We start from the raw sequence: 14,498 nt of genomic DNA, 5'->3' as shown, positions 1-14,498 counted from the left end.
TATCTTATGAGCGTATGTTTTGTATAAATACTCAACCTATTGATGAATAATAATCAAGCAATACAAAAGCTATTCTATTCTCTTCTCCCTAATTTGTCATGGTATCAAGAGCAGGTTAAATCTTGGGACCGCTCACAAAAATTTCCCCCCTGCCGGTGGGTTTAAAAGTTAAACCCACCGGTGGGATTCAAAATTTTGCTTCCGCTATGCAATATTAATACTCTTTAAATTTTTTTTTTTTTGGGTTGGTACACGTTAATCATATGTGTATGTGAATTTTTTTTTTGGGAGAATTTTTTTTGTGGGAGTATGTGAGTGGACTTCCTCCACTATAACACATATTTGGAGATGAGACATTAAATAGCGTTATGCTTGACGCAATATTTAAAAATAATAAAAAAAAAAAAAATCGGCTCTCTTGTGTCGTGAGACAAGATATATTTGGTTCTCCTTGTGCCGTGAGACTAGGTTTGTGAGTTGATTCGAGCATAATTTTGCTTCTTTGGATTTGAGTGTGGTTTACTCTGAAAGACCAATAAGAAATTTGAGTGTGGTTTACACTGAAAGACCAATAAGAAATTTGAGTGTGGTTTACTCTGAAAGACCAATAAGAAATTTGAGTGTGGTTTACTCTGACAAACTAATATTTGATTGGAGCTCGGTTTTGCTCTGGAAAAACCAAAAATGGTTATATTTGCAGGTTCGAAAAGAATGACGTTCTTGTTTGATTGATGACTAATGAATTCGAAAAGATGAACGTTCTCATCGTTGAAAAAGAAGAGACAAAAATTGAAGGCGACATCACAAGAGTGTGCATCTCGGCTTCAACAAAGTGAAGAATTTCCAATCGCAACGTTCGTGTTACTGTCGTTACGATTGCGGGAGGGTGTTAGAGATATCGGAAAATATATGTGTGATATATTTTCCGTATATATCATTTAAGAGAATAATATATTTAGGATATTTATGTTAAGATATTATTTATGAGCGTAGGTTTTGTATAGATACTCAACCTATTGATGAATAATAATCATGCAATACAAAAGCTATTCTATTCTCTTCTCCCTAATTTGTCATGATATGACCTGAAATAAAATCGTGTGTGGATATCAACTAATTTAGTGCAACATACATCCAAAATTAATGACATAAGAAATTGGAGGTGTATATACCCCAAATTGTTAGTGGCAAAGGGGTGGAAACCTTTTATCGTAAAACTACAACGGTACTACCCCGGCGTTTAGTGATACTAACCCCAATTTCATCGACATTCATCAAAATCCACGCTCCATTTCGCAACATTCTTCCCTTAATTCTGCAAAATTGCATTTTAGTAACTAAACATAAAATTTGCATAAGATATAAAGTGGAGAATTAACCCGTTGAGTTGTAACAAATATACTATATACATCGTAATTTGTTTGTATTGTTGGAACAAACATACTATTATTATTTTATCATAAAACAAAAATTAAAGCACAATCTTATATTCTTTTGAATGTTTTTCTTTTGAATTCTTGCACTTTTAAATAATTTATCGTAGTAGTTGTTGATTTCCAATATGAATTTTGGATGGGACATTTTTTTTATTGTTACTTTATGTTGGTGTTGACTTTAGCATTTTCAAATTGTTTCACAAATTCCTACCTCAACCTTTTGCCCCAATATAATATGGTTTGAATAATAACGAAAATCAATGCACGAAAGTGCATAAACGCATTTGCATATGATAAACTTTGTACTAGTAATTTGTTTTAGGTTTTGTTTGGGAAAGAGATGTTTAGAAAATTTTTAGCTTATTGAGTTCTATTAGATATATAACCATTCTAAAACAAGTACACAACTAACTTTAGACTTTAAAACTAAGGACTTTGATATAGCAATGTGGACATTTTTTTTTTTTTTTTTTTTTTTTTTTTTATTATTATTACATACATTGAAATAGCTAATAATTAAGGGTCTGTTCTCATTGACTGAACTGAAATGAATATTTTATAAGAGAAGAAAATTAGGAGCTGAACTGAACTAAACTGAGCTGAACTGAATTGAACTAAACTGAATTGAACTAAACTGGATTTCAATGTAAGAGAACAGGCCCTAACAATAACTTATCAAATAATTTTACACAATCAGTTATTTATATAATTATTTAGTCAAATCATTTAATACAACCAACAAGTAGTTAAACCTGTTAACATGAACATCTATCGGCTAACTCCCAAACAAGACTTAGTATCTTCTCTTTAAACTTGATCATCCTTTGATGTTGATGAATACGGTGATGATAACACTAGTATTAGCGGTTATAGATGATGTCAAGTCATAAATATATATATATATATATATATATATATATATATATATATATATATATATATATATATATAGAGAGAGAGAGAGAGAGAGAGAGAGAGAGAGAGAGAGAGAGAGAGAGAGAGAGAGAGAGAGAGAGAGAGAGAGAGAGAGAGTATTTGGGACGGTGATTTTTGCTTTGATTTGCTTATTGGGAATAAGAATGATTCAAAGCCAAAGAGGTAAAGTAAATTGTCATTAATATGAAAATTTTGTTAATTAAAAATAGGAAAATGCTATACATAGCCCTTAGGGCTACATATAAGCATTAAATTTACACTTGAAAATCGTAAAAAGTTAAGAAATCATGAAAATATAAACACTTATTACACTGATTTACGTGTGTTTTTGTCATGAATTCATAATTTTATACCATTTTCAAGAGTATATTTAATGCTTATATATACCCCTTAGGGCTACATATAGCATTACCCTTAAAGGAAGGAATTTTTTTTGGGCTACAAAATTTTCATATTTTCTTTGGACCATAAAACACTTAGCATTTTGATTATGATATTCTAAGCATTTTTTTTATGTACCTTTTTATTTTACCTAAGTGTTGAACTAATTTGCTCTATGACTTTATGAGTATATATTCTTTTGTTATGTTTATAATTCCTAATCATTGCAAATAATATGTAACGGGAGTAGAATTAGTATTTGTCATCACAAACGTCATTTTCCTGATTTAAATGGTAACAAACTAAAAAATTGAATATTTTTGTAAAATGTCAATCAAAGTATCCCCAAGTCCCCAACTATACCCTAGAAAAATTAGTTTAACTTCAAAATATTTTTTTAAAAAATTATATAGGGATTGACGATGTGACGCTAGGCACCTATTCCACTCACATTTGAGCCCATAAAAAAAACAACTCCCCACCTCTTACGTCCCACCCACATCTCACTTCTCAACCCAAAAATACTACGCAAAAAATAAAAGCCCAACCTTAATTTCCAATTTTACCCTTGGACCCACCATTACCTATTTCCTCAGTTTCTCTCCTCCAATTAAAAAACTCCTTCCTCCCCCAAAAAAATATTCAATCTTTTTTTTTTTCCTGTCTCATTTATTTGGTCTATCACTCAAAACTCCCTCTCCTTCAATATTTTCACCCACTCCTCTGCTCAAATTTATTAGCCCATTGTCCCGTACCAGGTAATAATACTCCTACTCTTTACTGTACCCTCATCCCCCGTCCAAATTTAGTTACCACATTGTTCGTTTTTAATTTACGTTATTACTCATTTTTGTCGGAATATTATTATTTATCTATCTGCTCAGATGGAATGAATAATAAATTCAATTGATTCTTGTGTGTTATGTTATGTTAGTGGGATTTATCTTCACATTTTGCTCGTGAATGGCATCGATGGTTCATACTTTCTTCCACTCCCTTCTTTCGTTTTCCAATTGAAATTTTCTCTCTCCTACCCTTCGGAATTACTATTTCATTACTCATCTCTGATTCAGGTGTGTTTTCATTCCTTCTTCTTCAATTTTTTTTTTTTTCTAATTTCTGAATTTTCTTTTTATGTAATGGGGTCCAATTTTTTTTTTTTTTTATTTTGGTACAAATGAAATGATCTTTTTGGAATATTTCAATGATTTTTGTTTAAAGTTATTTCTCTTTATTATGAATTTATGATTTCATTTTTAAAAGGTAATCAGGTGAAAGCAAAAGTAAGTTGAGTACTATATGAAATGAGTCGCGCATTTATTCGCAAATATGGAATTTCTAAGTCGGATTTTAAGTCCTAATTACCAATTTGATATAGTTTGAAATAGTTATGATTTTGACTATATGAGTGATTATAATGGAATATGATTTATTACTTCTAATTATTTGTTGTTATGAGGTACTTAATTGGTAGGTAATACTAGTATTACATGGACTAATGTGAATATGTGAGTGTGCACGGGCCGCACGGCATCATTATCGTTTATTACTACATATGATTACGGAGTGTTAATTAGACTAGTAACTAATAAAGTAATAGTTGCAATTTTCTCCTCAAAAAAAAAAAAAAAGTAATAGTTGCAATTTCACATATTTTTTGGAAGATCGTTTATGATTACTTTTATAATGTACTACCTCCGTCTCTTAATTAGATGTCTATTTTTTTTATTATTATTATTATGTGAGTAATAAATGCTAAAAGAAAACATCTAATAAAGGAACGGATGGAGTATTATTAATGAAATTATATGATAAAAGAAAATTTAAGTGATTACTATAAAAAGGTTCAGTAATTTCTTGTAATTGTGTCATATTTCTTACTTTGTATTTATTACCATGATTAATGATCTCTTACCAAAAAAATAAATATCTTAAATACTCCGTATCTAATATAATTAGAATAATTAACACATGTAATTTGTGTATATAAGATTAATTAATGGGTGAATATTTATTTATGTATAGTGGTGGACTGGTGGGCACACAACCAAAATTAAACATGAGGATGGGGATGAAGAAGAGTTTGGCTTGCTGTACGAGAGACAGTAGAGAAATTAGCATTGATTTTGATGAGAATGAACATAACAACAGTAAGCTTCTTCTTTCTCTCTCTTCTTCCTATACATTTCATTTTCTTCCGTTACATTTCACCATCATATTTTTATTATGTTTGATATTATATAGCCATCATGTTATTATTGCTGAAATAGTATCTGGTTGCCCCCTCTTAAATGCTTAATGAGTTTACTTTGATTACACGGATTTACACGGGGTGTACGGTACAACTGGTTGTATGATGAAAATTACGAGTACACAATTAAAATGACAAGTTTATTTATATCTACGATAAGTTACTTGTGAATGAATTGGAAAAGGCTACACATACAATGGTTGTATGTGGGCTATCCACATATAACCATTGTTGGCAGCATTTAATTGGTTTGTATTTTGGGGCCCACCTTTTTCCCTCTATTTTTCCCTTTTATTTTTTTACTTCCTTTTGACGTGGCATACATACAATGGTATTGTATGTGGTTGCCCACATACAACCATTGTATGTGTAGCATCACTCAAATTTGGTAGAGTATTTTTATCTAATTTGGGAATGGCAAAGTAAGTGTGACATAAACTAAGGTTGTATTACTTCAATAAGGTACTGAGGCACATGGCTATCAACGTGCGTCATTGGCTTTAGATGCTGCGGAGTAGACATATTTTATGGTCCAAAGAAACAAACCATGAATAAAACAAAACGTTACCCAAACATTAACAAAAAAAACCTACATTATTCTTTATACTCATTAATCGAGATCTGGTTAGAGGCTAATCTATTACTCCGTACTATGTAATATGTATGTAGATCTTGACATCTTGTGTGCCTCTTCTTGTATTTCGTATTAAAAAGAAGGGAGTAGTCCACATGTTCGGAAATACGAGTTCTACTACTCCGTACTACGTCACATTTGTTTTTGTTTGTTCTACTCATATAGGAAGTATATACATGTGAGACATTATATATTTTTAAAAAATGCAATAGTTGAATCAAAAAGTTATTACGGAGTATAATGTTACTATAGCTCAATTCGGTAATTTGGCACTTTCAATGGGCGTAAATCAGGGAGCATAATAAAATCTGCTAATGAAATTGTCAATTCGGAATCTCGGGATAAAGCAAGATAGATGCAATTGTAAACAACTAAACATATATAATTGGACTTTTTTGTTGAAATGAATGTACTGATGTACAAGCTGGATTTAGTTGTATACTAATCTGTCATATAATTGTTTCTAAAAACGTGTAAGAAAGACCTACTAGTAATCCAACAATGTCACAAAGATATAAAACATGTTAGTAATTTAGATTGCATGGAAACGGATATAAATATAAATACAAGTGTAATTGGATAAAACAACACGTTAAATGAAAAAAAAAAAAGAGAACTAGATCGTACATGACCATGAACGAAGATTTTGATGTACAAGCACTCTCCTAGAATATCATACATATAATTTCTGGTGTAAACAATAAGCCAGGTCATAGGATACAGTAAATATGCATAAAAGATTTTTGGGTCGTCAATTTTCAAAAAAAGCACCAACATTATTTGGCTCAAGGTAGGGGAGTCTTTTTGCTACTCTAGTTTGACTTTGGCATAACATACACACATTTTTAAATGTTATAAAATGAGTTGTTGGATATTGTCTAATGCTACTTTTCATGAGTTTTAAAACTAATTAATTGCACTATTTCCCATGAAATGTATGGATTAATTAGACTTTTTTGGAGTAAAAGGTCCTTTTCAATTTTCCATTGGTTCCTTTGCTTGTGTGCAACTGTGCAGTACTAAATTATAGTTCGAATTTTTAAATTTGTGAGTTCATTCTTTTTATCTATGTAGTACTGTTATTCCATGCTTTAAGAACCATATTACGAAGTATAATAAATTGATCTTTAGATAAAATAATTATTTGATGTTTAAACTCTAAATATTACAAAGTACTCCGTATTATTTATTTATCGAAGGGGATTATTCTATTGATAAAGTTTAAATTGTTATAAATGTTGGATTGATTCATCTTCACAACTAAGGGGGCGTTTGGTATAAATTCCGTAAACGGAATGGAAAGGATTTATACAAGTAAGGAAAAGGGTAATGATACACGTTACCTTTGATATATGTTTGGTATCTTTATAAAATGGAAACAAATTGAGGAGTTTATGATTGAGGAGGGAAACACATTTTTGTTTCCACTAGTTGGATAAGGCCAGGGTAACAATTTGGGGGATTTTGTTACCGTTTGGAAACGGTATTTGTTACTTATAGCTCATACCAAACTAATAGAAATGGAAACACTTATTTGTTTACGTTTCCTATGTTACAAATTTTCATACCAAACACCCCCTAAGTGTATCTCCGATAATTTTGAGAATTAAAATTGAAAAGACTTGCTCATAATTTTAAAATTAAAATGTGAGATTGACAAAAGAATACGACAAAAGTTGAATATATTCTTGTAATTTTCCCCCCTAAAAAGAAGGTGAGGTAGAATATGTAACACTTATTGCATAGTCCAAGCACATGAAATTGTGTCATAAGAAGTATATGGAAACAGAAAAGGATGGAGGTAATGTTGTGTCGAAAAAAAATGTTGTAATAGGGGAAGGAGAGTTTGTTGTATTCTGAAGTCTTATTCTCTTATGAAAAAGAGGTATGAGGAAAATACATTGTAGAAGAGTAAAGTGTTTTTATTAAAAAAAAGAGGTCCACGGAAATTTCCTATGGTTGAATGCTTCCCTAATCCCTCTTGTTTACGTGTTATCAATGTATGAGTTGCGCACTTATCACATTTTTTGTATTTTTCTTAATGGTTTTGAAAATAACATTCCCAAGTTATTTTAAAACAAATTAATTCTTCCAATATTAAACAATTGGACCCATATAACTTTTCTTATACAACTAAAGTAGGTTCTAAGTAATTAATTTTGTTCGAATTTGTATTTTCTTCGTCTTTTATCTTTAAGAGCAACTCCAATAGTTGAAAAAAGGGACTAGCTTGTAAATATTAAAACTTATAAACCAATAGTTATACCATTGTTGCACATCTTGCTGATTAGCTTTGGCAAGCAAATTAGCTTTGTAGAGCTAATTAGCTTGGTAAATTTTTATTAGATAAAAAAATTTTAAATTTAAAAATAAATTAAATTATAACTAGCTTAACCATTGGAGCAACAAATAGCTAATATTGTTGTAGCTTAAAAAGATGATGTGGCACAACAAGCTATTATATGAATTTTAGCCAACCATTGTAGTTGCTCTAAGAAATTAGAACATTTTTTCTGAAGTAAATCAAAATACATGCCACAATTTTTTGCATAAGAAAGTAAATCCGTATTGTCTAAGATATTTGTAGGCATTATATTATAGCAACACAATTTTTGACATATTAATTGAATCTCTGTTATAGTTTAAGTAGATTATAATTTTTCCTAAAAAAAAAAAAAAAAAGAAAAAAGTAGATTATAATTTCTATAATTTCCTCACCAAATAAAAAAGACTACGAAAATTTGTTGATTCTTGGTGGTAATAAACTCATAATTGCACACCCACTGGATCATCCATTTTTAAGGCCTGACAAGTGACAACCTTGCTGGGTCATAGGCCCAATTGAGGGAATCTTTGACTAATGATGTTTTAGGCAGTAGTTATTCTGTTGGGCCCATTCTTTTTCTTCCCTTTTTGAGGTATGTACTCTGTGAATAATTACTTTGCCAAATACGTAGTATAATACTTATTTCCTCTGTTTTTTATTAGTTGCAAGATATGTCACACACTATGTATGATACAAACCAGGACTATTAGTCTATTATTGATTCTTATAGACTTATACTATTCCTTTTGAGTAAGATATGCATATCTTAAGGATATGTTAATATTGCCTAGAAAAGGAAAATATCCTAGTAATTATTATTGTTGTTATGATTCCATTTTATTTATTTTTTTACTCTAGTATTAAAATGTTGAGACTTAGGGTATAAACTAGACTCTTTTTCTTTTCTTTCTTCCCCATCTTTGCACTTCTATGATGTAAATGTATCTTATATTCTTATATATGCAATAGAATTGTGTTCCTTATGTCCCTGTGCTAAGGGTTAACGAGAAATAGCTGTATATCAAAATGCAAGCACAGGCAGACTTGTAATCGCCCAGTCAGGTGTATTTGGGTTTGGTTACTTTGGTATAGGTTGGTTTGGGTGACTTAGGGCAGTAATAAACTAATTTTTTCTTATTTTATTATTTCGGGTTTTGGACCTTAAATTTTCGAAAAAAATTAGATCAGTTTTTACATCAGGTAAATGTTGTCAAATATTTCAACTATCTGCTTTACAATGTGATTCCTGATATTTTCATTACAAAGTGAACTACCATATGCTGATAACACTTTAATTCGTTTGTTATTGTTTATTTACTTGAAGACCGTCTATGATCAAACTAGATTTGACTATAAAGGATCACTTTCTGTAGTGTAAGGTCAAGTTAACCAGTTGATATGTGCATGTTTCATGCTTAATCTCTTGCTGAATTAGCAAAATCACTCTAAAATTTGAATGTGTCACTTTTGAAACTGAAGATGAAAATTATATCTTTTACTTTCAATGGGAGTATGCCTTCTGAATTTGTCATCATTTTTTGTATGTTAGATATAGTAGCAATAATTTATACAAACATCTTTCAGGAATCATGACATATGATGGTCTTGAGAGTTGCATTTTCAACAGTCGATTGTACACAAATGAGAATTCAATCTGTGGGGAGAATGATTGTCCAGCAGATTCTTTTAATGGAGGAGAAACCAGCTGCTCATCAAGCAAAGATGCTTTCGGATCTTTCTTTTCTGATAGGACTATGAAGAGGAACCATGAAGAAACAGATGAGTGGAGTGTCCCAGAAAGCCCAGAACATATTTATGTCAAAGACAGAGCTGCTTATACTACTCAGTTCTCTGATGTGGAGGCTATGAAAGAGAAATTCGCGAAACTTTTGTTAGGTGAGGATGTGACTGGAGGACGCAAAGGCATATGCAGTGCACTAGCAATATCAAACTCAATAACAAACCTTGCAGGTATCGATTTTGTTTAACTGTTAGTTCACTATTCTTTTCATTCTTACCAGTTGTTAACTTTGTTAATTAACAACTACAGCATCTGTTTTCGGGGAGTTGTGGAAGTTGGAACCTTTATCTGAAGAAAATAGCGCTAAGTGGCAAAAGGAGATGGATTGGTTACTTTCGCCTGCCAATTATATGGTTGAATTGGTTCCTGCTAAGCAAAGTGATACTAATGGTCAGAACTTTGAGGTGCCTCCTATTCCTCTACAATCTTTGAACTACTTTTATTAAGATAATCTTGTTCTAACTTCAGTTTTTTTGGATGTTGGACCAGATAATGACACCCAAAGCTCGTGCAGATGTGCATATCAACCTTCCAGCACTTCAGAAGATTGACTCTATGCTAATTGTAGGTGATCTCTTCATTCCATTGAATGTATAAATTGTTATATTATGAACGGAGGAGCCTTTTTATTGTAAGAGAGAAAATAAAAGCCATTTTTTCCCAATCTAACATAACCTATGGAATTTAAATTCATCAGGAATTTCTGAACTCGATGGTGGAGACAGAATTTTGGTATGCAGAAGGCAATAGCCGAAAAGATGGAAGAGGGGGGAGTGAAAGGCAGAGCAGAAGGTGGTGGCTTCCGTCTCCACGAGTCCCAGCTGGTGGTCTCTCAGAAACTGCCCGAAAGAAGTTGCTTTCTCAGGGTAATATGGTCCATCAGGTTTTCAAGGCTGCCAAATCCATCAACGAAAATATCTTGCTTGAAATGCCAGTTCCTAAAGGCATTCAAGATGCACTCCCCAAGGCAAGCCCATTTTTATTTCTTTCTAAGCATTAGACATTGCTGTTTATTGTAACTCATTGCAGTTATTGAGTAAAATTACCTCGTGTTTCAATTCATGAAAATATCTTACTTAATGCAGTCTGGAAGGGCTTGTCTGGGAGAGGAATTGTATAAAGTCATAGCCTCGGGATCAAGCTCAGCATCTGAAATCATTGATTTCCTGAAACTGAGATCTGAACATGATGCTCTTGACATTATCAATAAGCTGGAGGCTGCAGCACTAGCGTGGAGAGAAAAAATCAAAGAGCAAGTCAGTGGTATCAAGACTCCTGTCAGAAAATCCTGGTGCTTTATGAAGGAGCCCATACCTGAGGTGGAAAAGTCTGAGTCACTATTGCTCTCTGTAGATGCAATTCTGTGTCGGTTGAAGATGAGGTATCCATGCCTTCCTCACACATTCCTCGATGTCACGAAAATACAGTATGGCAAGGTTAGTATAACTGGATACAGTATGACCTCTATTGAGGGTTCTCCAAGGATGTTCTTTTTTCAAGCTCTAGTCCAAGAATAACCTTTTAAGTAGCAAATCTTTTTTGTTTCTGGCTAATTGCTACATAGTCATTAAAATAAAGTCATTCAGAACATGTATACGTTGTATTTGATTTTTTTTGCTGGACTTCTAATATGTTTTTCTTTTTCAATAGGATATTGGACATTCCATTATTGAAGCATATTCCAGAGTTCTTGGAAACCTGGCTTACAGCATAATAACAAGGATCGGAGATATCCTACAAGAAGATCACTCGAGCAATCCCAATTCCCCAATGCCAACGCCCTATATTTCATCAGTATCTTTCATCAACGGAATACTGGATAGCCCCATAGGCAACCCACATATAAGGCACTCCCTAGTTGAACGAATGAACAAGGTGGATGGGTATTTTAGTGACTCAAACCCTAGCAGATGTTCTGATTCAGAGATTTCTTCTAGTACCGATGCAAAATCTAGCTCAGTCACTGCAACACCTAGTTCCAGCCGCGTCTGGTGCATTGGCAAAGATGGCTGCAGCAATGCTTCGCCAGATAGTTCATTCACATAAGTTATCTACTTTGCTAGCTTCCCTGTATATAAGTATGACTTTCTAATCAAGAACTTTTCCTTATATTTCTTTCATCAGAAAGTGGACATATTCATGATTGGTATCTCATATTTATACAGATATATGTGAAGTATATATAGAGTACTATTTGGACACATCCAAAACAAGAGTTTTAGATCGATCACTCTATTTAGGACACAGTATTGATAATAGCAAAGCTTCTTTACCATGAAGTAGTGCCAAAAGCTGTTGCAGTTGCTTCAATAAGGATTCCTTTGGCCGGTCTGATGACTGAAGTTAACAAAAGTTGAACATCACACTATCAGTAGTTTATCTACTAACTACCTACTAACTACATGTCTATTGTTAGAATCAATGAGGTCTTGGTTTAGTGGCAAAACTGAGTGTGTTAGGTCTTGATTTATTAAGACAATAAAATTGCTTGATCCATTGATTTGTTAACTATGAATATAATTGGAGATCATTTTTTGTTACACTCCTGTGATCAAAGTGGGAGGTTTTCATATGCTTAGACTTTCACAAAAATCACCTGGAAGATATTTTATAAAGATATCTTGAATTTGATAACGAGGCTGAACATGAAGAACCCATATTTCATCATGGCAGACTACAGACTTTTTTTTCTCAATAAAATTGGTGTCTATTCATACCAACAATAAGCATATTTCTTTTAAGGATTTCACATACAGTACTAAGTTTTGCACAAACCCATGGAGGCTCCTCAATGTAATGGAAGTCGAGGATCATGTGCATACGACAAAGACACGTTCAACAAGAAATCACTTAAGGCCGGTTCACTTCAGCTTAATTTCAGTTCAGTTCAGCTTTAATCAGTTCAGTTCAGTTCAGCTCAGCTCCTAATTTCCTTCTTTTATAAAATATTCATTTCAGTTCAGTTCAGCTCAGCTCCTAATTTCCTTCTTTTATAAAATATTCATTTCAGTTCAATTGAGTTCAGTTTATTTCAGCTCCAATCACTTCAGTTATGTTCAGTTCAGTGAATGTGAAGAGGCCCTTAATCGGTATTAAGAAAAGAGGTTGATTTTTTTTTTATTTTATTTTTTGGGACTTACAAAGTTACAAGGCATAGTGTGTTTTTGTGAATTGGTGGTGGTTAAAATAAGAAAAATACTATAAGCCCTTATGGCTATCTAGCTAAAAATGGAAAAAAAAAAAAAAAAACAAAAAAAACAAAAAACAAAAAACAAATAAAAATATAAAAATAAATACACTTATTTGCGTGTTATTTTGTCATAAATTCCTAAATTAATGTTCGTATCAAATCAAGAAAGATCTTAAGTGTCTATTAACAGTGTTAAGGGTTACATATAGCATTACTGTTAAAACAAAAATAAATAAATAATACTAAAGTGACTAAAATAGAAAGTGGTATATAAAAAAAAGTGGTAAAGTAAACGTCGTCCTCGAATATCTAACTAACGACCGCAAAATAAACAAAAATTACAAATTTACCCTTTTTCACTCACTCCTTATTCACTCTCTAAACAACAATAACCACCACCATCTCTTCATACTATCCACCACTACAACCATCACCACCACCTCCTCCTCCTCTTTTAAACACCAACTCCTTACCTCTGGTTTCATGATCTACACAGCCGCGGTAATGACGAGTAAGGACAAAGGGAAATCGGTCGCAGGCGGAGAAAAAGTTTTATTATTATTATTATTTTCTGAATTCGCGGCAAGCGCCTAGATTTTTCGCACATCTAGGCTCAAACGCCTAGTTCGAACAATCGTGTGGTTGTATGAAAAATCTGGGCATTTGAGGTGAAACGCCTAGTTTTTTAGAATACCCGAGGCTATTCAAAAAACTAGGCGTTTCAGCCTAAGGTATTCTAAAAAACTAGGCGTTTTCTGGGTTTCGAATTTTTTTTAAAAAATTATCGCGACGTACCGATTTCGTGCGATTCGACAAGCCTTTGGCGAGCGTCTAAGGTTGTGTTTCTGGTATTTCGTCGTTGTCCATAAGATCTAACGAATTTGATTTTGCAAAATTTAAAAATTTTGTTTGATTTTGAAACTCACGGTGATTGAGGTGGTTGACCGATGAGCGTTGGTGGCCGTTGACCACTAGAGAGAACGGTAAAAAGTTTTGTGTACAGTAAAAGTGTGAAATTGAGGTAAAATTAATTATTTTTATAATCGTTATTATAAGGATAAATACGTAATTTTATTTTGCGGGCGTTAGTTAGATATTCGAGGGCGATATTTAACAAGAAAAAATTGACATTTGCTACCAGCGAAAGCACCCTATTTCACATTTGCTACCCGTTTAAAATAAAATTTTATTTTGCTACCACCCAAATCTCCAAAATATTTATTTCACTACCAAGTGACTTACGCCGAACTATTTCCGTTAGTTGGGTATAGCCACCGTTCAACCACCTTGCAGCCACCCCTCCACTTCACTGCCACCCCTCCACCACCCTCCCCGCAACTGCCACCCCTCCCCTCCACCTCACTACCACCCTCCCCTCAACTGCCACCCCCTCCCCCCTTCCGGCGTCGGCGTCGGCGCGAACCCACCCCCCTCCCTTTCCCCCACCCCTACGCAGCCAACGAACCCCCATTCCCTTTCCCCGTTCTCGCTAACCACCATCAATCTCCACCACCATCACCGTTGTTGCCTCCAATTACCAACA

At 33.1% G+C, this 14,498-nt stretch overlaps 1 protein-coding gene across 1 annotated transcript; it reads left to right on the top strand.

Moving 5' to 3' along the window:
• The first annotated feature begins 3,381 nt into the window (after nt 1-3,381).
• LOC145582993 (rop guanine nucleotide exchange factor 14-like) lies at nt 3,382-12,128 on the top strand. The gene is made up of 9 exons (XM_081640088.1): nt 3,382-3,511; nt 3,688-3,826; nt 4,779-4,903; nt 9,549-9,935; nt 10,015-10,169; nt 10,255-10,329; nt 10,463-10,732; nt 10,851-11,201; nt 11,416-12,128. The coding sequence occupies exons 3-9, from the start codon at nt 4,813-4,815 to the stop codon at nt 11,809-11,811; spliced, it is 1,725 nt and encodes a 574-aa protein (XP_081496214.1). The 5' UTR covers nt 3,382-3,511; nt 3,688-3,826; nt 4,779-4,812; the 3' UTR covers nt 11,812-12,128.
• Nucleotides 12,129-14,498: the final 2,370 nt, after the last annotated feature.

This window comes from Chenopodium album, chromosome 2, assembly GCF_948465745.1.
Source record: "Chenopodium album chromosome 2, dcCheAlbu1.1, whole genome shotgun sequence".
NCBI classification, from domain to species: Eukaryota; Viridiplantae; Streptophyta; class Magnoliopsida; order Caryophyllales; family Amaranthaceae; genus Chenopodium; species Chenopodium album.
Note: the sequence above shows the minus strand (reverse complement) of the source record. Positions and strands in the feature narration are given on the sequence as shown.

Bases quoted from the DNA above. Each gene is read 5' to 3' on its own strand.
- LOC145582993 (XM_081640088.1), top strand. From the start codon at position 4,813: ATGAGGATGGGGATGAAGAAGAGTTTGGCTTGCTGTACGAGAGACAGT. The intron at 4,904-9,548 runs GTAAGCTTCTTC...AACATCTTTCAG, and splicing joins TGAGAATGAACATAACAACA to GAATCATGACATATGATGGT. The intron at 10,170-10,254 runs GTGCCTCCTATT...ATGTTGGACCAG, and splicing joins CTAATGGTCAGAACTTTGAG to ATAATGACACCCAAAGCTCG.